General features: G+C 43.2%; 1 protein-coding gene across 1 annotated transcript in view; it reads left to right on the forward strand.

Moving 5' to 3' along the window:
• col5a3a (collagen, type V, alpha 3a) overlaps window positions 1–25,258 on the forward strand; it is a 223,546-nt gene that overhangs the window by 134,862 nt on the left and 63,426 nt on the right. The window contains exons 39-44 of the mRNA XM_072916024.1: window positions 10,339–10,446; window positions 10,532–10,639; window positions 18,546–18,599; window positions 18,796–18,849; window positions 18,919–19,026; window positions 19,091–19,144. Of these exons, the coding sequence (XP_072772125.1) occupies window positions 10,339–10,446; window positions 10,532–10,639; window positions 18,546–18,599; window positions 18,796–18,849; window positions 18,919–19,026; window positions 19,091–19,144 (486 nt within the window). The remainder of the gene's footprint in view (window positions 1–10,338; window positions 10,447–10,531; window positions 10,640–18,545; window positions 18,600–18,795; window positions 18,850–18,918; window positions 19,027–19,090; window positions 19,145–25,258) is intronic.

Genomic DNA, 25,258 nt, shown 5'->3' on the forward strand with positions numbered 1-25,258 from the left:
TGACTAGGGATGTCCCGATCCGATATTTGGATCGGATCGGCTGCCGATATTTGCCAAAAATTGCGTATCGGCAAGGCATGGGAAAATGCCGATCCAGATCCAGTTTAAAAAAGAACTCCGGTCCGTGTTTTCCAACGCACCGATTTAAATAATACATTCCACTTTTCTGCTGCTCCGTAATTTCCGTTCCGCATTTTCCAGCACACCTTCAACACATCCACAATTCTCACGCAGTTGCTTTTAGCTGCTGGCATTACACGACAGGCTCGTCTCACTTTTTCCTGTGTCTCCCTCTCACAGACAGCGAGCGCACCTTCTTACACACGTCACATACTGTCAAGTCATACGTCACATACGTCCTCTCCCAGCAGAGAGCGAGGTAGCGGCATGGCTAACGTTAGCTGTGATGCTAGCGCAGCCGCTAAGGTGCGCGCCTGCTCAAGCGTTCTCTGCGCACGGCAAATCTATGCCACGCACAAAATCAAATAAAAAAATAAGCGCATAACAATTTTCGACACACGGACACGACAGAGAAAACAGTTTTCGTCATCATTGTTTTAGTATTGTGACGTCTGTCGAGACGCTTATCTCCATTCGGTGCCACACGCCCACACCATCAAAATGGCAAAAATTTCCACATCAACACCGTATGAAAAAATTAGTGATTTTTTTAGTTGTGATTTCCTTCTCTGCATGAAAGTTTAAAAGTAGCATATATTAATGCAGTATGAAGAAGAATGTTTTAATGTAGACATGCAAGCCTTTAAAGAACATTTTGAAAATCAAGACTACATTTCCTGCAAATGGGTGCATTTCTACCCTATATTTTAACTTTAGATTTATTCTCATATCAAACTCTTTTGGCTGTCTTTTTGACACTTACATCCGGCGCCCCCCTCCACACCCTGGATTATAAATAATGTAAATAATTCAATGTGATGATCTTGTGTGATGACTGTATTATGATGATAGTATATATCTGATAGTATATATCTGTATCATGAATCAATTTAAGTGGACCCCGACTTAAACAAGTTGAAAAACTTATTGGGGTGTTACCATTTAGTGGTCAATTGTACGGAATATGTACTTCACTGTGCAACCTACTAATAAAAGTCTCAATCAATCAATCAAAACACATAGAATCATCATACTGCTGTGATTATATGCATCAAGTGTTCATTCAAGGCTAAGGCAAAATATCGAGATATATATCGTGTATCGCAATATGGCCTTAAAATATCGCAATATTAAAAAAAGGCCATATCGCCCAGCCCTAGTTCAATGATGCCATTTCTGTTTGTCATGTATAATTTTGTCTATTTTGTGTTTATCCTTGAATAAACAGGTCAGTTTCTTGTTACCAACCATTGTGTATTATTCAAACTCCCCTAATTCAGCTGGCTAGTTGTTATCAAGAGTACTAAAACCCTTTTCAACCTGATTCTGACAACTAAGTAGGCTAAATAACTTTAATACATGCTCGGATAGGCCAGTATCGGTCAGTATTGGTATCGGTCAGTATCGGTTTCGGATCGGAAATGCAAAAACAATATCGGTATCGGTTCGGATGTGCAAAAACCTGGATCGGGACATCCCTAAACTTGACTGGCTTGCACAGAGTCCTGACCTCAACCCGATAGAACACCTTTGGGATGAATTAGAACGAAGACTGAGAGCCAGGCCTTCTCCACCAACATCAGTGTGTGACTTCACCAATGCGCTTTTGGAAGAATGGTGGACAATTCCTATAAACACACTCTGCAACCTTGTGGACAGCCTTCCCAGAAGAGTTGAAGCTGTAATAGCTGCAAAAGGTGTCATATTGAACCCTATGGGTTAGGAATGGGATGGCCCTTCAAGTTCATATGTGAGTCAAGGCTGGTGGCCAAATACTTTTGGCAATATAGTGTATATATTTACGTACACAGTAAAAAAAAAAAAAAAAGTGTAGATTTTGCTGTAAAAAAAAGTTGCCAGAATTTTAATGTAAAATGTCCATTTGTTTTACAGCATATTACTGTAAATGGAAAAACAGAACCACTGTGCTTTAATAATAACATTTTGGTGGCTGAGTTGCCAGTTCCTAAACTGTCATATTGCATTGTACAATTTAATGGATAACTTGCTTTGAAATCACAAGTCGAGCAGGCAATTGAGTATTTGATTGTATTTTGACAATACAAATATTTGAAATGTGTGATAATATGATCAGAATCAGGTTTATTTGGCCAAGTATACTTGCATCCATCCATCCATCCATCCATCTTCTTCCGCTTATCCGAGGTCGGGTCGCGGGGGCAGCAGCCTAAGCAGGGAAGCCCAGACTTCCCTCTCCCCAGCCACTTCGTCCAGCTCTTCCCGTGGGACCCCGAGGCGTTCCCAGGCCAGCCGGGAGACATAGTCTTCCCAACGTGTCCTGGGTCTTCCCCGCGGCCTCCTACCGGTCGGACGTGCCCTAAACACCTCCCTAGGGAGGCGTTCGGGTGGCATCCTGACCAGATGCCCGAACCACCTCATCTGGCTCCTCTCCATGTGGAGGAGCAGCGGCTTTACTTTGAGCTCCCCCCGGATGACAGAGCTTCTCACCCTATCTCTAAGGGAGAGACCCGCCACCCGGCGGAGGAAACTCATTTCGGCCGCTTGTACCCGTGATCTTGTCCTTTCGGTCATGACCCAAAGCTCATGACCATAGGTGAGGATGGGAACGTAGATCGACCGGTAAATTGAGAGCTTTGCCTTCCGGCTCAGCTCCTTCTTCACCACAACGGATCGATACAGCGTCCGCATTACTGAAGACGCCGCACCGATCCGCCTGTCGATCTCACGATCCACTCTTCCCTCACTCGTGAACGAGACTCCGAGGTACTTGAACTCCTCCACTTGGGGCAAGATCTCCTCCCCAACCCGGAGATGGCACTCCACCCTTTTCCGGGCGAGAACCATGGACTCGGACTTGGAGGTGCTGATTCTCATCCCAGTCGCTTCACACTCGGCTGCGAACCGATCCAGTGAGAGCTGAAGATCCTGGCCAGATGAAGCCATCAGGACCACATCATCTGCAAAAAGCAGAGACCTAATCCTGCAGCCACCAAACCAGATCCCCTCAACGCCTTGACTGCGCCTAGAAATTCTGTCCATAAAAGTTATGAACAGAATCGGTGACAAAGGGCAGCCTTGGCGGAGTCCAACCCTCACTGGAAACGTGTCCGACTTACTACCGGCAATGCGGACCAAGCTCTGGCACTGATCATACAGGGAGCGGACTGCCACAATCAGACAGTCTGATACCCCGTACTCTCTGAGCACTCCCCACAGGACTTCCCGAGGGACACGGTCGAATGCCTTCTCCAAGTCCACAAAGCACATGTAGACTGGTTGGGCAAACTCCCATGCACCCTCAAGGACCCTGCCGAGAGTATAGAGCTGGTCCACAGTTCCACGACCAGGACGAAAACCACACTGTTCCTCCTGAATCCGAGGTTCGACTATCCGGCGTAGCCTCCTCTCCAGTACACCTGAATAGACCTTACCGGGAAGGCTGAGGAGTGTGATCCCACGATAGTTAGAACACACCCTCCGGTTCCCCTTCTTAAAGAGAGGAACCACCACCCCGGTCTGCCAATCCAGAGGTACCGCCCCCGATGTCCACGCGATGCTGCAGAGTCTTGTCAACCAAGACAGCCCCACAGCATCCAGAGCCTTAAGGAACTCCGGGCGGATCTCATCTACCCCCGGGGCCTTGCCACCGAGGAGCTTTTTAACTACCTCAGCAACCTCTTATACTTGCATATATAAGGAATTTGTCTCCGGCACTTGTTAGCTCTTTAAACATACAAAAAACAGACAAGTATGCATTCAATTCATTCTAGGTGCATACTTTACAGCAAGCCAATATACTAGTCACATATCAACATTATATGCAAGTAAGACTATACAAGATTTAGTGCAAAGTACAAATACAAACCCCGTTTCCATATGAGTTGGGAAATTGTGTTAGATGTAAATATAAACGGAATACAATGATTTGCAAATCATTTTCAACCCATATTCAGTTAAATGCACTACAAAGACAACATATTTGATGTTCAAACCCATAAACTTTATTTATTTTTTTTGCAAATAATAATTAACTTAGAATTTCATGGCTGCAACACGTGCCAAAGTAGTTTGGGAAAGGGCATGTTCACCACTGTGTTACATCACCTTTTCTTTTAACAACACTCAATAAACGATTGGGAACTGAGGAACCTAATTGTTGAAGCTTTGAAAGTGGAATTCTTTCCCATTCTTGTTTTATGTAGAGCTTCAGTCGTTCAACAGTCCGGGGGTCTCCGCTGTCGTATTTTACGCTTCATAATGCACCACACATTTTCGATGGGAGACAGGTCTGGACTGCAGGCGGTCCAGGAAAGTACCCACACTCTTTTTTTTACGAAGCCACGCTGTTGAAACACGTGCTGAATGTGGCTTGGCATTGTCTTGCTGAAATAAGCAGGGGCGTCCATGAAAAAGACGGCGCTTAGATGGCAGCATATGTTGTTCCAAAACCTGTATGTACCTTTCAGCATTAATGGTGCCTTCACAGATGTGTAAGTTACCCATGCCTTGGGCACTAATGCACCCCCATACCATCACAGATGCTGGCTTTTGAACTTTGCGTCGATAACAGTCTGGATGGTTCGCTTCCCCTTTGGTCCGGATGACACGATGTCAAATATTTCCAAAAACTATTTGAAATGTGGACTCGTCAGACCACAGAACACTTTTCCACTTTGCATGAGTCCATCTTAGATGATCTCGGGCCCAGAGAAGCCGGCGGCGTTTCTGGGTGTTGTTGATAAATGGCTTTCGCTTTGCATAGTAGAGCTTTAACTTGCACTTACAGATGTAGCGACCAACTGTATTTAGTGACAGTGGTTTTTCTGAAGTGTTCCTGAGCCCATGTGGTGATATCCTTTAGAGATTGATGTCGGTTTTTGATACAGTGCCGTCTGAGGGATCGATTCAATGTTAGTTTCCGGCCATGCCGCTTACGTGGAGTGATTTCTCCAGATTCTCTGAACCTTTTGATGATATTATGGACCGTAGATGTTGAAATCCCTAAATTTCTTGCAATTGCACTTTGAGAAACGTTGTTCTTAAACTGTTTGACTATTTGCTCACGCAGTTGTGGACAAAGGGGTGTACCTCGCCCCATCCTTTCTTGTGAAAGACTGAGCATTTTTTTGGGAAGCTGTTTTTACACCCAATCATGGCACCCACCTGTTCCCAATTAGCCTGCACACCTGTGGGATGTTCCAAATAAGTGTTTGACGAGCATTCCTCAACTTTATCAGTATTTATTGCCACCTTTCCCAACTTCTTTGTCACGTGTTGCTGGCATCAAATTTTAAAGTTAATGATTATTTGCAAAAAAAAAAAAAAAAATGTTTATCAGTTTGAACATCAAATATGTTGTCTTTGTAGCATATTCAACTGAATATGGGTTGAAAATGATTTGCAAATCATTGTATTCTGTTTATATTTACATCTAACACAATTTCCCAACTCATATGGAAACGGGGTTTATATATACATAAGAGAAATTTATAGTGATAAAAAATGTATTATGGTACATTTTTAGTCTACTTTATACCTGCATTATCCTTCCCATCCTTACCCTTTCCATCCGTTGTAACTGAGCTCCTGTGAGGAACAATGTCCCTTGAGGATCAATAAAGTTTGTCTAAATCGAAGTCTATATTTAAAAGTTTGCAGTCTCGCTGCAGGATTTTAACATAAAATATACAGTGTTTTTTACAGCATATTATTTTAAACGGAAAAACCGGACCACTGCAGATTTACAATAACATTCTGGCAACTCAGCAGCTGCTAGTTTTTTTTACTGTAAAATCTATTGCCATTTTTACAGTACACTTGTTGCATTCTTCGATAATGTCAAAGTCTAAGAGGTGTAGTACATTTATTTTTACTCTTAAAAAGGGAAAGAACAAATACATCTGGTAAGAAAAGATAAACATTCATATGGCCCCATTCGTCACGGCTTACCTGACACATGAAACGTGACAAATTGCGAGGGCGGGGTGCACTCTCCACTTTGGCTGCCAGATGCCAGTAGTGTGTTAAATATCTTGATATGTGTTTTGTGGCAGTTCCAACTTTGACCACAGCGTCAGTTTGCTATGTAGAGTGGCGCTTTCCATCATTTCAACAGACCGCATTGCAAGATAATAATAATAATAATAATAATATTAGATTTTATTTGTAGAAAGCACTTTACATTGAGCAAACAAGCTCAAAGTGCTACAGTGTATTGAAAAAAAAAATAGTAATAAAAAGATAATAAAAAATTAAAGCTGCAAGCAGCGTTGGTCGGGCCCGCGTATTTGGCAGGTGCTAGTCCTAAGTGTCCCAATACTTTTGTCCAGTTTTAGTCCTAAGTGTCCCAATACTTTTGTCAAGTTGTAGTCCCAAGTGTCCCAATACTTTTGTCCAGTTTTCGTGCTCTGTGTCCCAATACTTTTGTCCAGTGGTAGTCATAAGTGTCCCAATACTTTTGTCTACTTTTAGTCCGAATTGTCCCAATACTTTTGTCTAGTGTACCTACCTTGTCTGCATTGTGTGGGCACGCTGGTGCTTCCTGCTTTTAAGCAGCCATCTTGAAAAAACAGCAGCATCAGCGCAGAGGTTCTTTGAAGGGTCATAAAATCAAAACCGGAGCAGGTATCAAAACTCTTTCGATAACTTTTAATCAGAAGGGTTCAATCTCTCTCCATGTTAGTTTGAAGCCGAAACAACAAACGCGCTCAGAGGAGATAATGTTTGAAGAAAGGTGACCGGTTTTTACAAACATTTTGTTTTGAAGGGGGAATAGCAAACTTCCTGTTGATTTTTGCTGGGGGTTGTCAATTTATGAAATGTAGGTCTAAGTTAGACCTACATAGAGGTTTTTGTTTCATAGTCTCTCCGACCTTCCCAGTGGGAGTTACAGGCAGTTTTGTCATTTTTTTTTCTTCCGAGGAGCAGTTTTTTCTGCGTTTTATTCAAAAATTGCGCAGGTTTTTTCATAAGATCGCAATTTTTGACAGTCCTGATGTGTGCGTTCAGTTTTGGCGTGTTAAGGGGGTTAAATTACAGCTCAAAGAGGCAAAAGTTACTGTTTTTAGTACTTTTTTGTCTTGAAGGGGGAATTGCCAACTTTCTGTTGATTTTAGCCCGACAATGTACCATTATGAAATGTAGGTCTAAGTCAGACCTACATAAAGGTTTTTGTTTCATGTCTCTCCGACCTTCCTAGTGGGAGTTACAGGCAGTCTAGTTTTTTTTTTCCCTAGGGGGCGCTAGAGCGCAATTTTGCGTTTTGTGGTTCGGTTTTTTTAAAAAAAAGGCAATTTTCGCAGGTCCTGATGTGTGGGTCAAATATGGTGAGTTTTGAAGTATGTTAAGTGGGTCAAATTACAGTTTAATGTGGCGGCGGAAGAATAAAGAATAAAACCTTACAAATTCAATAGGTCCTTATGTCCCATTGCATAAGGACTCCCAAAGGGAGTCCTTATGCAATGGGCCATGCGGGCCCTAATTAAAGCTGCAAGCAGCGTTGGTCGGGCCCGCGTATTTGGCAGGTGCTAGTCCTAAGTGTCCCAATACTTTTGTCCAGTTTTAGTCCTAAGTGTCCCAATACTTTTGTCAAGTTGTAGTCCCAAGTGTCCCAATACTTTTGTCAAGTTGTAGTCCCAAGTGTCCCAATACTTTTGTCCAGTTTTAGTCCTAAGTGTCCCAATACTTTTGTCAAGTTGTAGTCCCAAGTGTCCCAATACTTTTGTCAAGTTGTAGTCCCAAGTGTCCCAATACTTTTGTCCAGTTTTTGTGCTATGTGTCCCAATACTTTTGTCCAGTGGTAGTCATAAGTGTCCCAATACTTTTGTCCAGTTTTAGTCCTAAGTGTCCCAATACTTTTGTCAAGTTGTAGTCCCAAGTGTCCCAATACTTTTGTCAAGTTGTAGTCCCAAGTGTCCCAATACTTTTGTCCAGTTTTTGTGCTATGTGTCCCAATACTTTTGTCCAGTGGTAGTCATAAGTGTCCCAATACTTTTGTCTACTTTTAGTCCGAATTGTCCCAATACTTTTGTCTAGTGTACCTACCTTGTCTGCATTGTGTGGGCACGCTGGTGCTTCCTGCTTTTAAGCAGCCATCTTGAAAAAACAGCAGCATCAGCGCAGAGATTCTTTGAAGGGTCATAAAATCAAAACCGGAGCAGGTATCAAAACTCTTTCGCCAACTTTTAATCAAAAGGGTTCAATCTCTCTCCTGTGTTAGTTTGAAGCCGAAACAACAAACGCGCTCAGAGGAGATAATGTTTGAAGAAAGGTGACCGGTTTTTACAAAAATTTTGTTTTGAAGGGGGAATAGCAAACTTCCTGTTGATTTTTGCTGGGGGTTGTCAATTTATGAAATGTAGGTCTAAGTTAGACCTACATAGAGGTTTTTGTTTCATAGTCTCTCCGACCTTCCCAGTGGGAGTTACAGGCAGTTTTGTCATTTTTTTCTTCCGAGGAGCAGTTTTTTCTGCGTTTTATTCAAAAATTGCGCAGGTTTTTTCATAAGATCGCAATTTTTGACAGTCCTGATGTGTGCGTTCAGTTTTGGCGTGTTAAGGGGGTTAAATTACAGCTCAAAGAGGCAAAAGTTACTGTTTTTAGTACTTTTTTGTCTTGAAGGGGGAATTGCCAATTTCCTGTTGATTTTAGCCCAACAATGTACTATTATGAAATGTAGGTCTAATTCAGACCTACATAGAGGTTTTTGTTTCATGTCTCTCTGACCTTCCTAGTGGGAGTTACAGGCAGTCTAGTTTTTTTTCCCCCTAGGGGGCGCTAGAGCGCAGTTTTGCGTTTTGTGGTTCGGTTTTTAAAAAAAAGGCAATTTTCGCAGGTCCTGATGTGTGGGTCAAATATGGTGAGTTTTGAAGTATGTTAAGTGGGTCAAATTACAGTTTAATGTGGCGGCGGAAGAATAAAGAATAAAACCTTACAAATTCAATAGGTCCTTATGTCCCATTGCATAAGGACTCCCAAAGGGAGTCCTTATGCAATGGGCCATGCGGGCCCTAATTAAAGCTGCAAGCAGCATTGGTCGGGCCCGCGTATTTGGCAGGTGCTAGTCCTAAGTGTCCCAATACTTTTGTCAAGTTGTAGTCCCAAGTGTCCCAATACTTTTGTCAAGTTGTAGTCCCAAGTGTCCCAATACTTTTGTCCAGTTGTAGTCCCAAGTGTCCCAATACTTTTGTCCAGTTTTCGTGCTATGTGTCCCAATACTTTTGTCCAGTGGTAGTCATAAATGTCCCAATACTTTTGTCTACTTTTAGTCCGAATTGTCCCAATACTGTTTTTAGTACTTTTTTGTCTTGAAGGGGGAATTGCCAACTTTCTGTTGATTTTAGCCCGACAATGTACTATTATGAAATGTAGGTCTAAGTCAGACCTACATAGAGGTTTTTGTTTCATAGTCTCTCCGACCTTCCCAGTGGGAGTTACAGGCAGTTTTGTCATTGTTTTCTTCTGAGGAGCAGTTTTTTCTGCGTTTTATTCAAAAATTGCGCTAGAGCGCAATTTTGAGATTTGGGTTTAGGTTTTTTTATAAGATCGCAATTTTTGACAGTCCTGATGTGTGCGTTCAGTTTGGTGAGGCAAAAGAGGCCAAAGTTACTGTTTTTAGTACTTTTTTGTTTTGAAGGGGGAATTGCCAACTTCCTGTTGATTTTAGCCCGACAATGTACTATTATGAAATGTAGGTCTAAGTCAGACCTACATAGAGGTTTTTGTTTCATGTCTCTCCGACCTTCCTAGTGGGAGTTACAGGCAGTCTAGTTTTTTTTTTCCCTAGGGGGCGCTAGAGCGCAATTTTGCGTTTTGTGGTTCGGTTTTTTAAAAAAAAAGGCAATTTTCGCAGGTCCTGATGTGTGGGTCAAATATGGTGAGTTTTGAAGTATGTTAAGTGGGTCAAATTACAGTTTAATGTGGCGGCGGAAGAATAAAGAATAAAACCTTACAAATTCAATAGGTCCTTATGTCCCATTGCATAAGGACTCCCAAAGTCATGCGGGCCCTAATAAAGTAAAAACTAGAACAGCCTACTAGCTAGAACTAGTATGCATACATCTATAAAAAGGCTTTTTTAAAAAGAAGGGTTTTTAAGCCTTTTTTAAAAGCATCCACAGTCTGTGGTGCCCTCAGGTGGTCAGGGAGAGCATTCCAAAATGACAAACACCAAGATCCACCCAGGAATGGGGCCGTCCGTATGAATCCTTTCCCTACTGTACCTTCTCTGATTCCTAGGGCGCCACCGGAGAGAGGGGCCCCGCCGGGCCAGCCGGTGGGATCGGGCAGCCAGGGCGGCCCGGCAACGTGGGGCCCGCGGGGCCGATGGGAGAGAAAGGCGATCCGGTAAGATACCAAACCTTTCCCAGTTTAGTCGGCACATGGATTTACTGATGTAAGTGAGATCATGGTGGTGTTCTTTGTTCTTAAGGGAGACAAGGGACCTGTGGGACCGGCCGGGCAAGACGGGGAACAAGGATCTTTGGGGCCACCGGGGCCTGTGGGGCCACTCGGGCCTCCGGGAGAGGATGGTGACAAGGTATACCTTTTGTCTTGTCATTGGAGTGGTGCCCTCAAAGATTGACACTCTTTTTTACGATCCACTAAGGCAGTGTTTTTCAACCTTTTTTGAGCCAAGGCACATTTTTTTAATAAAAAAAATACAGAGGCACACCACCAGGTTAAAAAATGAAACTCCACCAGGTCGCCGTGCCTTATTTTGAGTTTGTTGTTGTTTTCTGTGTGTAGTGCTTTAGTTCCTGTTTTGCGCTGTTATTTTGGTGACTCTTCCTGTTTTGTTGGTGTTCTCCTGTAGCAGCTTCACGCCTTCCTTTGAGCGCTATTGCCCGCACCTGCTTTGTTTTCGCAATCAAGACTATTTAAGTTGTCATTCTTTGTGGGGACATTGTTGATTGTCATGTCATGTACGGATGTACTTTGTGGACGCCGTCTGCTACTCCACACGCTGTAAGTTTTTGCTGTTGTCCAGCATTCTGTTTTTGTTTACTTTGTAGCCAGTTCAGTTTTAGTTTAGTTCTGCATAGCCTTCCCTATGCTTCAATGCCTTTCCTTAGGGGGCACTCACCTTTTGTTTATTTTTGGTTTAAGCATTAGACACCTTTTTACCTGCACGCTGTCTCCCGCTGTGCTCTGCATATTGGGATCACGACAAACCATCCTTGACGCGTTCCGACTTCTACAAAGCAATGAACTACCTGCTGCCACCTACTAATACGGAGTTACCTTCGTTGATACATAGTTACCCTGCCAAGTAGAGATGTCCGATTATATCGGACTGCCGATATTATCGGCCGATAAATGCTTTAAAATGTAATATTGGAAATTATCGGTTTCAAAATTATTGGTATCGGTTTCAAAAAGTAAAATTTATGACTTTTTAAAACGCCACTGTGTACACGGACGTAGGGAAAAGAACGGAGCGCCAATAAAACTTAAAGGCACTGCCTTTGCGTGCCGGCCCAGTCACATAATATCTACGGCTTTTCACACACACACACAAATGAATGCAACGCATAATTGGTCAACAGCCATACAGGTCACACTGAGGGTGGCCGTATAAACAACTTTAACACTGTTACAAATATGCGCCACACTGTGAACCCACACCAAACAAGAATGACAAACACATTTCGGGAGAACATCCGCACCGTAACACAACATAAACACAACAGAACAAATACCCAGAACCCCTTGCCGATCCGCCTGTCGATCTCACGATCACGATCCACTCTTCCCTCACTCGTGAACAAGACTCCGAGGTACTTGAACTCCTCCACTTGGGGCAAGATCTCCTCCCCAACCCGGAGATGGCACTCCACCCTTTTCCAGGCGAGAACCATGGACTCGGACTTGGAGGTGCTGATTCCCATCCCAGTCGCTTCACACTCGGCTGCGAACCGATCCAGTGAGAGCTGCAGATCTTGGCCAGATGAAGCCATCAGGACCACATCGTCTGCAAATAGCAGAGACCTAATCCTGCAGCCACCAAACCGGATCCCCTCAACAGCCTGACTGCGCCTAGAAATTCTGTCCATAAAAGTTATGAACAGAATGGGTGACAAAGGGCAGCCTTGGCGGAGTCCAACCCTCACTGGAAACGTGTCCGACATACTGCCGGCAATGCGGACCAAGCTCTGACACTGATCATACAGGGAGCGGACCGCCACAATAAGACAGTTCGTTACCCCATACTCTCTGAGCACTCCCCACAGGACTTCTCCAAGTCCACAAAGCACATGTAGACTGGTTGGGCAAACTCCCATGCACCCTCAAGGACCCTGTTGAGAGTATAGAGCTGGTTCACAGTTCCACGACCAGGACGAAAACCACACTGTTCCTCCTGAATCTGAGACCTTACCGGGAAGGCTGAGGAGTGTGATCCCTCAATAGTTGGAACACACCCTCCGGTTCCCCTTCTTAAAGAGAAGAACCACCACCCCGGTCTGCCAATCCAGAGGTACCGCCCCCGATGTCCAGGCGACGTTGCAGAGTCTTGTCAACCAAGACAGCCCCACAACATCCAGAGCCTTAAGGAACTCCGGGCGGATCTCATCCACACCCGGGGCCTTGCCACCGAGGAGCTTTTTAACTACCTCGGCAACCTCATCCCCAGAAATTGGAGAGCCCACCACAGATTCCCCAGGCACTGCTTCCTCATAGGAAGACGTGCTGGTGGGATTGAGGAGGTCTTCGAAGTATTCCCTCCACCGATCCACAACATCTGCAGTCGAGGTCAGCAGAACACCATCCTCACCATACACGGTGTTGACATTGCACTGCTTCCCCTTCCTGAGGCGGCGGATGGTGGTCCAGAATCGCTTTGAAGCCGTCCGGAAATCGTTTTCCATGGCTTCCCCGAGGCTGCCTCCGGAGTCCTATGAGCCAAAAGAGCCCAATAGAACTCTTTCTTCAGCTTGACGGCATCCCTTACCGCTGGTGTCCACCAGCGGGTTCTAGGATTACCGCCACGACAGGCACCAACCACCTTGCGGCAACAGCTCCAATCAGCCGCCTCGACAATAGAGGTCCGGAACATGGTCTACTCGGACTCAATGTCCAGCGCCTCCCTCGTGACATGTTCAAAGTTCTTCCGGAGGTGGGAATTGAAACTCTCTGACAGGAAACTCTGCCAGGCGTTCCCAGCAAACCCTCACAATGCGTTTGGGCCTACCAGGTCCGTCCGGCATCCTCCCCCACCATCGCAGCCAACTCACCACCAGGTGGTGATCGATAGACTAAAATAGTAGTGGTAGTAGATTAAAAGACTACAATTGGTACAAAATGCGGCTGCTAGACTTTTGACAAGAACAAGAAAGTTTGATCATATTACGCCTATACTGGCTCACCTGCACTGGCTTCCTGTGCACTTAAGATGTGACTTTAAGGTTTTACTACTTACGTATAAAATACTACACGGTCTAGCTCCGTCCTATCTTGTCGATTGCATTGTACCATATGTCCCGGCAAGAAATCTGCGTTCGAAGAACTCCGGCTTATTAGTGATTCCCAGAGCCCAAAAAAAGTCTGCGGGCTATAGAGCGTTTTTCTATTGGGGCTCCAGTACTATGGAATGCCCTCCCGGTAACAATTAGAGATGCTACCTCAGTAGAAGCATTTAAGTCCCATCTTAAAACTCATTTGTATACTCTAGCCTTTAAATAGCCCCCCTGTTAGACCAGTTGATCTGCCGTTTCTTTTCTTTTCTCCTCTGCTCCCCTCTTCCTTGTGGAGGAGGGGGGGGCACAGGTCCGGTGGCCATGGATGAAGTGCTGGCTGTCCAGAGTCGGGACCCGGGGTGGACCGCTCACCTGTGCATAGGCTGGGAACAGCTCGGGATGGTGTCCTGCTGGCCCCACTATGGACTGGACTCTAACTATTATGTTGGATCCACTATGGACTGGACTCTCACAATATTATGTCAGACCCACTCGACATCCATTGCTTTCGGTCTCCCCTAGAGGGGGGGGGGGGGGGGGGGGTTACCCACATATGCGGTCCTCACCAAGGTTTCTCATAGTCATTCACATCGACGTCCCACTGGGGTGAGTTTTTCCTTGCCCTTATGTGGGCTTTGTACCGAGGATGTCGTTGTGGCTTGTGCAGCCCTTTGAGACACTTGTGATTTAGGGCTATATAAATAAACATTGATTGATTGATTGATTGATAGAAAGCTCCGCCCCTCTCTTCACCCGAGTGTCCAAAACACCGCAAATCCGATGACACAACTACAAAGTCGATCATGGAACTGCGGCCTAGGGTGTCCTGGTGCCAATAATGTGCCAACAACGGCACATTATTATAATTATTGATCTGCAAAAAATATTAGGTGAAGTTGCATAATTTCCCACGGCACACCAGACAATATCTCACACGGCACAGTGGTGGGTGGGTGGGTGGGTTGTACTTGTATAGCGCTTTTCTACCTTCAAGGTACTCAAAGCGCTTTGACACTACTTCCACATTTACCCATTCACACACACATTCACACACTGATGGAGGGAGCTGCCATGCAAGGCGCTAACCAGCACCCATCAGGAGCAAGGGTGAAGTGTCTTGCTCAGGACACAACGGACATGACGAGGTTCTAAGCCAGTTAAGACACACACTAAAGTGATGATAAAGTGTACTAAGCCAGTTAAGAGTCTTAACTGGCTTAGTACACCCCATCATCACTTCAGTGCGTGTCCTAACTTAAGACACACACTAAAGTGATGATAAAGTGTACTAAGCCAGCCAAGACACACACTAAAGTGATGATAAAGTGTACTAAGCCAGTTAAGACACGCACTAAAGTGATGATAAAGTGTACTAAGCCAGTTAAGACACACACTAAAGTGATGATAAAGTGTACTAAGCCAGTTAAGACACGCACTAAAGTGATGATAAAGTGTACTAAGCCAGTTAAGACACACACTAAAGTGATGATAAAGTGTACTAAACCAGCCAAGACACACACTAAAGTGCTGATAAAGTGTACTAAGCCAGCCAAGACACACACTAAAGTGCTGATAAAGTGTACTAAGCCAGTTAAGACACACACTAAAGTGCTGATAAAGTGTACTAAGCCAGTTAAGACACGCACTAAAGTGATGATAAAGTGTACTAAGCCAGTTAAGACACACACTAAAGTGATGATAAAGTGTACTAAGCCAGTTAAGACACGCACTAAAGTGATGATAAAGTGTACTAAGCCAGCCAAGACACACACTAAAGTGATGATAAAGTGTACTAAGCCAGTTAAGACACGCACTAAAGTGATGATAAAGTGTACTAAGCCAGTTAAGACACACACTAAAGTGCTGATAAAGTGTACTAAGCCAGTTAAGACACATACTAAAGTGATGATAAAGTGTACTAAGCCAGTTAAGACACGCACTAAAGTGATGATAAAGTGTACTAAGCCAGTTAAGACACACACTAAAGTGATGATAAAGTGTACTAAGCCAGTTAAGACACGCACTAAAGTGATGATAAAGTGTACTAAGCCAGTTAAGACACGCACTAAAGTGATATGATAAAGTGTACTAAGCCAGCCAAGACACACACTAAAGTGCTGATAAAGTGTACTAAGCCAGTTAAGACACACACTAAAGTGCTGATAAAGTGTACTAAGCCAGTTAAGACACACACTAAAGTGATGATAAAGTGTACTAAGCCAGTTAAGACACGCACTAAAGTGATGATAAAGTGTACTAAGCCAGTTAAGACACGCACTAAAGTGATGATAAAGTGTACTAAGCCAGTTAAGACACACACTAAAGTGATGATAAAGTGTACTAAGCCAGTTAAGACACACACTAAAGTGATGATAAAGTGTACTAAGCCAGTTAAGACACGCACTAAAGTGATGATAAAGTGTACTAAGCCAGTTAAGACACACACTAAAGTGATGATAAAGTGTACTAAGCCAGTTAAGACACACACTAAAGTGATGATAAAGTGTACTAAGCCAGTTAAGACACACACTAAAGTGATGATAAAGTGTACTAAGCCAGTTAAGACACGCACTAAAGTGATGATAAAGTGTACTAAGCCAGTTAAGACACACACTAAAGTGATGATAAAGTGTACTAAGCCAGTTAAGACACGCACTAAAGTGATGATAAAGTGTACTAAGCCAGTTAAGACACGCACTAAAGTGATATGATAAAGTGTACTAAGCCAGCCAAGACACACACTAAAGTGCTGATAAAGTGTACTAAGCCAGTTAAGACACACACTAAAGTGCTGATAAAGTGTACTAAGCCAGTTAAGACACACACTAAAGTGATGATAAAGTGTACTAAGCCAGTTAAGACACACACTAAAGTGATGATAAAGTGTACTAAGCCAGTTAAGACACGCACTAAAGTGATATGATAAAGTGTACTAAGCCAGCCAAGACACACACTAAAGTGCTGATAAAGTGTACTAAGCCAGTTAAGACACACACTAAAGTGATGATAAAGTGTACTAAGCCAGTTAAGACACGCACTAAAGTGATGATAAAGTGTACTAAGCCAGTTAAGACACACTAAAGTGATGATAAAGTGTACTAAGCCAGTTAAGACACACACTAAAGTGATGATAAAGTGTACTAAGCCAGTTAAGAGTCTTAACTGGCTTAGTACACCCCATCATCACTTCAGTGCGTGTCCTAACTTAAGACACACACTAAAGTGATGATAAAGTGTACTAAGCCAGCCAAGACACACACTAAAGTGATGATAAAGTGTACTAAGCCAGTTAAGACACGCACTAAAGTGATGATAAAGTGTACTAAGCCAGTTAAGACACGCACTAAAGTGATGATAAAGTGTACTAAGCCAGTTAAGACACACACTAAAGTGATGATAAAGTGTACTAAGCCAGTTAAGACACGCACTAAAGTGATGATAAAGTGTACTAAGCCAGTTAAGACACGCACTAAAGTGATATGATAAAGTGTACTAAGCCAGCCAAGACACACACTAAAGTGCTGATAAAGTGTACTAAGCCAGTTAAGACACGCACTAAAGTGATATGATAAAGTGTACTAAGCCAGCCAAGACACACACTAAAGTGCTGATAAAGTGTACTAAGCCAGTTAAGACACGCACTAAAGTGATGATAAAGTGTACTAAGCCAGTTAAGACACGCACTAAAGTGATGATAAAGTGTACTAAGCCAGTTAAGACACACACTAAAGTGATGATAAAGTGTACTAAGCCAGCCAAGACACGCACTAAAGTGCTGATAAAGTGTACTAAGCCAGTTAAGACACACACTAAAGTGATGATAAAGTGTACTAAGCCAGTTAAGACACACACTAAAGTGATGATAAAGTGTACTAAGCCAGTTAAGACACACACTAAAATGATGATAAAGTGTACTAAGCCAGTTAAGACACACACTAAAGTGATGATAAAGTGTACTAAGCCAGTTAAGACACACACTAAAGTGATGATAAAGTGTACTAAGCCAGTTAAGACACACACTAAAGTGATGATAAAGTGTACTAAGCCAGTTAAGACACACACTAAAGTGCTGATAAAGTGTACTAAGCCAGTTAAGACACACACTAAAGTGATGATAAAGTGTACTAAGCCAGTTAAGACACATACTAAAGTGATGATAAAGTGTACTAAGCCAGTTAAGACACGCACTAAAGTGATGATAAAGTGTACTAAGCCAGTTAAGACACACACTAAAGTGATGATAAAGTGTACTAAGCCAGTTAAGACACACACTAAAGTGATGATAAAGTGTACTAAGCCAGTTAAGACACACACTAAAATGATGATAAAGTGTACTAAGCCAGTTAAGACACACACTAAAGTGATGATAAAGTGTACTAAGCCAGTTAAGACACACACTAAAGTGATGATAAAGTGTACTAAGCCAGTTAAGACACACACTAAAGTGATGATAAAGTGTACTAAGCCAGTTAAGACACACACTAAAGTGCTGATAAAGTGTACTAAGCCAGTTAAGACACACACTAAAGTGATGATAAAGTGTACTAAGCCAGTTAAGACACATACTAAAGTGATGATAAAGTGTACTAAGCCAGTTAAGACACGCACTAAAGTGATGATAAAGTGTACTAAGCCAGTTAAGACACACACTAAAGTGATGATAAAGTGTACTAAGCCAGTTAAGACACGCACTAAAGTGATGATAAAGTGTACTAAGCCAGTTAAGACACACACTAAAGTGATGATAAAGTGTACTAAGCCAGTTACATAGTCCCTTCATCCCGGGGTTACAAGTCCTAACAAAGGCGAACTAACAATGTCCTTGTGTTATAGTACACAACAAGGTATATATAGACTAACAATGTTCTAGTGTTATAGTACACAACAAGGTATATATAGACTAACAATGTACTAGTGGTTGAAAAACACTGCCCTACAGCACTTGAGGAATGGAAAACAACTGCATGCATGTCTATTTATCTCCACCAGGGTGAGACGGGAGGACCCGGCCAGAAGGGGAGCAAGGGAGATAAAGGAGAAGCAGTGAGTATGAGTTTCATTTCCAGAATCTCTCTTATGTAAGCGACTCACACCAGCAGGAGGTAAAAGGACGTTCCAACTGCCTAATTGGTTTGGGACAAGTCATCATGATAACAGTTTGTCTCCACAATGCACCCCCGCCCGCCGTATAATGAGCAGATGGCTCTAATCAGTATCTAATAGTCAGTCTCCCTTTCAGGGACCCCCAGGACCTATCGGGGCTCAAGGACCTGTGGGCCAGCCAGGATCGCACGTACGTCACACAAACGTAGGAATGTGTGTGTATGGAGCGCCCGGTCCGACTTTGTGTGTTGCGCTTCAGGGGGCGGACGGCGAGCCAGGCCCTCGCGGGCAGCAGGGAATGAACGGGGCAAAAGGAGATGAAGGATTGAGGGGATTTAAGGGAGGAAATGGCCCAGCAGGCCTACAGGTGATACTGATTCATTGATTGCATAATCAAGCTGCAGTATTTAATTACAAGTTCTTATCTGCAGGGAATGCCAGGACTACCGGGAGAGAAAGGAGAAAGTGGGCACGTTGGCTCAATGGTGAGTTATCTTATTTTTACCTATTTATTGTCCGGCAAAAAAAAAAGCAACATTCCCAGATGAGTTTAAGACAGGATTCAATCAATTCCACATAACAGACAGAATTCTTAACATTTATTAATCATCATAATCCGTAGTGATGGGTTGATGAGGCGTCATGAAGCGTTTCGACACATTGCAAAACTGTATTGATACTGTGTCACTAAATACTGACATCTGCTGGACATTAAAAATCCCTACAGGCAACCTATGGACCGACTCAACTGACACTGATTTGATGCCCTAGTACAGGGGTCACCAACCTTTTTGAAACCAAAAACTACTTCTTGGGTACTGATTAATGCGAAGGGCTACCAGTTTGATATACACTTAAATAAATAAATATATTGTCATTTGTAAGTTACACGTAAGTGTGATTTAAACAAGAATAGCTAAATAAATAAATGTGTATACAGGTAAAAGCCAGTAAATTAGAATATTTTGAAAAACTTGATTTATTTCAGTAATTGCATTCAAAAGGTGTAACTTGTACATTATATTTATTCATTGCACACAGACTGATGCATTCAAATGTTTATTTCATTTAATTTTGATGATTTGAAGTGGCAACAAATGAAAATCCAAAATTCCGTGTGTCACCGACACCAGCAGATGACATGGCACCCCAAACCATCACCCAACCATGCACATTTTGCATTTCCTTTGGAAATTGAGGTCCCAGAGTCTGGAGGAAGACAGGAGAGGCACAGGATCCACGTTGCCTGAAGTCTAGTGTAAAGTTTCCACCATCAGTGATGGTTTGGGGTGCCATGTCATCTGCTGGTGTCGGTCCACTCTGTTTCCTGAGATCCAGGGTCAACGCAGCCGTCTACCAGCAAGTTTTAGAGCACTTCATGCTTCCTGCTGCTGACCTGCTCTATGGAGATGGAGATTTCAAGTTCCAACAGGACTTGGCGCCTGCACACAGCGCAAAATCTACCCGTGCCTGGTTTACGGACCATGGTATTTCTGTTCTAAATTGGCCCGCCAACTCCCCTGACCTTAGCCCCATAGAAAATCTGTGGGGTATTGTGAAAAGGAAGATGCAGAATGCCAGACCCAAAAACGCAGAAGAGTTGAAGGCCACTATCAGAGCAACCTGGGCTCTCATAACACCTGAGCAGTGCCAGAAACTCATCGACTCCATGCCACGCCGCATTAACGCAGTAATTGAGGCAAAAGGAGCTCCAACCAAGTATTGAGTATTGTACATGCTCATATTTTTCATTTTCATACTTTTCAGTTGGCCAACATTTCTAAAAATCCCTTTTTTGTATTAGCCTTAAGTAATATTCTAATTTTGTGACACACGGAATTTTGGATTTTCATTTGTTGCCACTTCAAATCATCAAAATTAAATGAAATAAACATTTGAATGCATCAGTCTGTGTGCAATGAATAAATATAATGTACAAGTTACACCTTTTGAATGCAATTACTGAAATAAATCAAGTTTTTCAAAATATTCTAATTTACTGGCTTTTACGTGTATATAAAAAAAATGGGTATTTCTGTCTGTCATTCCGTCGTACATTTTTTTTTCCTTTTACGGAAGGTTTTTTGTAGAGAATAAATGATGAAAAAAAACACTTAATTGAACGGTTTAAAAGAGGAGAAAACACGAAAAAAATTTAAATAAAATTTTGAAACATAGTTTATCTTCAATTTCGACTCTTTAAAATTCAAAATTCAACCGACAAAATGAAGAGAAAAACTAGCTAATTTGAATCTTTTTGAAAAAATTAAAAAAAAAGAATTTATGGAACATCATTAGTAATTTTTCCTGATTAAGATACATTTTAGAGTTTTGATGACATGTTTTAAATTGGTTAAAATCCAATCTGCACTTTGTTAGAATATTTAACAAATACCGTATTTTCCGCACCATAAGGCGCCCTGGGTTAAAAGCCGCGCCTTCAATGAACGGCATATTTCAAAACTTTGTCCACCTATAAGCCGCCCCGTGTTGTAAGCCGCATCTAACTGCGCTAAAGGAATGTCAAAAAAACAGTCAGATAGGTCAGTCAAACTTTAATAATATATTAAAAACCAGCGTTCTAACAACTCTGTTCACTCCCAAAATGTACGCAAATGTGCAATCACAAACATACGTATATCAACATGGACAGAGCTGCGTGAAAAAAGCCACCCGGCCTCTTCGCGTAAACTTAAACTTACCTTAACCACTCGCTCATCTTTTCTTCATCCATCCCTTCGAGTTAGCTTTTATGATGACGCCGGCTGGAAAGGTCTCTTTTGGCAAGGTCTTCCTTTTGAATATCACCATGGGTGGAAGTTTCTGGCCATTAGCATGGCAAGCTAGAACCACAGTGAAGGATGACTTCTCATTCCCTGTGGTGCGAATATTCACCGTACGTGCTCCCGTTGTATCCACAGTGCGGTTCACAGGAATATCAAAAGTCAGTGGAACCTCGTCCATGTTGATAATGTTCTCTGGCCGGATCTTTTTTTCAGCTATCTTGTTTTTACAATATGCACGGAAAGTAGCCAGCTTTTCTTGAAAGTCTTTAGGCAGTTGCTGTGAAATAGTAGTCCGTGTGCGGATGGAGAGATTGCGTCTTTTCATGAACCGGAAACCTGTCGCTTAGTAGGAGCCATTTTGTGGTCTTTACAGATGTAAACACACAAAGGAAATGAAACGTAATATCCGCGCGCTTCTTCTTCTTCTACGGGGGCGGGTGGTTGCTTACAGTAGAAGAAGAAGCGCTTCCTCTTCTATGGGGGCGGGTGCTTACCTTGGCGGTTGCTTGCGTAGAAGAAGAAGCGCTTCCTCTTCTACGGGGAAAAAAGATGGCAGCTGTTTACCGTAGTTGCGAGACCTAAACTTTATGAAAATGAATCTTAATATTAATCCATATATAAAGCGCACCGGGTTATAAGTCGCACTGTCAGCTTTTGAGTAAATTTGTGGTTTTTAGGTGCGGCTAATAGTGCGGAAAATACGGTAAATACAATTAAATTGACACTATATACAAAGAAAGGTGCAGTAACGTTGGGCAACATTTTACTTTATCATTTGCTTTATGATATTCACATGCTGTCTCTTTAAGGTCTTGTTCCATTAAAACAAAAACAAAAAAGGATTCTATCCTTGTTTTCACTGAATGTCCTGTAAAGCACATTCTCAGTGAGTCTTGCCCGGAGCAGATTACAATATAATCTGCATCTGTGACCAGCTGATGTCAGCTCAACATGAAAGAAAGTTGCAGTTTAACTGTCCAGTGCTTTTTTTTCTCCCCACCACTTCTTTTTTTGCTTACGGGGATCGCATCTTCATGCATTTCACCTCATTATTATTTATCAGTATTTTCTTCTGCAATGCAGATAAACTGTACATTTCCCTTTCTTACTTTTTGGAGGGCGATGACACGATAGGGCAGACCGTACAATGACAGCAGTCCTTCACAGCTCATTACTTTTTCAACCAGCTCTGCCTATAGGTAGTTCTATAGTGACAGACCTTGTCAGCCCTCACTTAACAACAGCCATGAATTTTGTACGCTTGGATGACAAATGATGGGTCGCTGTCTTGGATGTTGCATGGATGCACTGCTCTGGCTAGATTAGTCTCAGTATTGTTTAGACTTGATTTAAGATGGCAGATTGAAGAGCATTTTTTTGTCGTAGTTCAGTATCTGCTATTCTGCTCCACCAGGGAATTGAACCTGAGTCGTCCGCATGAAAGCCTGGGCTGATAGCCAGCACTGCCCCTGAGGTTGTTAGAGAGTGAGGTTTACCAACGTACTCTGACTGGCCTTTAACAACCGAACTAAAGGCCTGGGCTATCAACTTGATAGCCAGCACTACTCTTAAAGTTGTCAGGGATTGAGGTTTATCAACGTACTCTGACTGGCCTTTAACAACCGAACTAAAGGCCTGGGCTGTCAACTTGATAGCCAGCACTACTCCTAAAGTTGTCAGGGAGTGAGGTTTACCAACGTACTCTGACTGGCCTTTAACAACCAAGCTAAAGGCCTGGGCTATCAACTCGATAGCCAGCACTACTCTTAAAGTTGTCAGGGAGTAAGGTTTACCAACATACTCTGACTGGCCTTTAACAACCGAACTAAAGGCCTGGGCTATCAACTCGATAGCCAGCACTAGTCTTAAAGTTGTCAGGGAGTGAGGTTTACCAACGTACTCTGACTGGCTTTTAACAACCAAAGCTAAAGGCCTGGGCTATGAACTCGATAGCCAGCACTACTCCTAAAGTTGTCAGGGAGTGAGGTTTACAAACGTACACTAACTGGCTTTTAACAACCAAGCTAAAGGTCTGGGCTATCAACTCTATAGCCAGCACTACTCCTAAAGTTGTCAGGGAGTGAGGTTTACCAACGTACTCTGACTGGCCTTTTAACAACCAAGCTAAAGGCCTGGGCTATCAACTCGATAGCCAGCACTATTAAAGTTGTCAGGGAGTGAGGTTTACCAACGTACACTAACTGGCTTTTAACAACCAAGCTAAAGGCCTGGGCTATGAACTCGATAGCCAGCACTACTCTTGAAGTTGTCAGGGAGTGAGGTTTACCAACGTACTCTGACTGGCTTTTAACAACCAAAGCTTAAGGCCTGGCTATCAACTTGATAGCCGGCACTATTAAAGTTGTCAGGGAGTGAGGTTTACCAACGTACACTGGCTGGCCTCGTAACAACCGAGCTAAAGGCCTGGGCTATCAACTCGATAGCCAGCACTACTCTTAAAGTTGTCAGAGAGTGAGGCTTACCAACATACTCTGACTGGCCTTTAACAACCGAGCTTAAGGCCTGGCTATCAACTTGATAGCCGGCACTATTAAAGTTGTCAGGGAGTGAGGTTTACCAACGTACACTGGCTGGCCTCGTAACAACCGAGCTAAAGGCCTGGGCTATCAACTCGATAGCCAGCACTACTCTTAAAGTTGTCAGGGATTGAGGTTTACCAACATACTCTGACTGGCCTTTAACAACCGAGCTTAAGGCCTGGCTATCAACTTGATAGCCGGCACTATTAAAGTTGTCAGGGAGTGAGGTTTACCAACGTACACTGGCTGGCCTCGTAACAACCGAGCTAAAGGCCTGGGCTATCAACTCGATAGCCAGCACTAGTCTTAAAGTTGTCAGGGAGTAAGGTTTACCAACGTACACTGACTGGCCTTTTAACAACCAAGCTAAAGACCTGGGCTATCAACTCGATAGCCAGCACTACTCTTAAAGTTGTCAGGGAGTGAGGTTTACCAACATACTCTGACTGGTCTTTAACAACCGAGCTAAAGGCTTGAGCTATCAACTCGAGCCAGCACTATTAAATTTGTCAGGGAGTGAGGCTTACCAATGTACACTGACTGGCTTTTAACAACCAAAGCTAAAGCACTGGGCTATCAACTCGATAGCCAGCACTACTCTTAAAGTTGTCAGGGAGTAAGGTTTACCAACGTACTCTGACTGGCCTTTAACAACCGAGCTAAAGACCTGGGCTATGAACTCGATAGCCAGCACTACTCTTAAAGTTGTCAGAGAGTGAGGCTTACCTACATACTCTGACTGGCCTTTAACAACCGAACTAAAGGCCTGGGCTATCAACTCGATAGCCAGCACTACTCTTAAAGTTGTCAGGGATTGAGGTTTACCAACATACTCTGACTGGCCTTTAACAACCGAGCTAAAGGCTTGAGCTATCAACTCGATAGCCAGCACTATTAAAGTTGTCAGGGAGTAAGGTTTACCAACGTACACTGGCTGGCCTCGTAACAACCGAGCTAAAGGCCTGGGCTATCAACTCGATAGCCAGCACTACTCTTAAAGTTGTCAGGGATTGAGGTTTACCAACATACTCTGACTGGCCTTTAACAACCGAGCTTAAGGCCTGGCTATCAACTTGATAGCCGGCACTATTAAAGTTGTCAGGGAGTGAGGTTTACCAACGTACACTGGCTGGCCTCGTAACAACGGAGCTAAAGGCCTGGGCCATCAACTCGATAGCCAGCACTACTCTTAAAGTTGTCAGGGAGTGAGGTTTACAAACGTACACTAACTGGCTTTTAACAACCAAGCTAAAGGCCTGGGCTATCAACTCGA

The sequence above is a fragment of the Nerophis lumbriciformis genome, linkage group LG24, assembly GCF_033978685.3.
Source record: "Nerophis lumbriciformis linkage group LG24, RoL_Nlum_v2.1, whole genome shotgun sequence".
Classification (NCBI taxonomy): Eukaryota; Metazoa; Chordata; class Actinopteri; order Syngnathiformes; family Syngnathidae; genus Nerophis; species Nerophis lumbriciformis.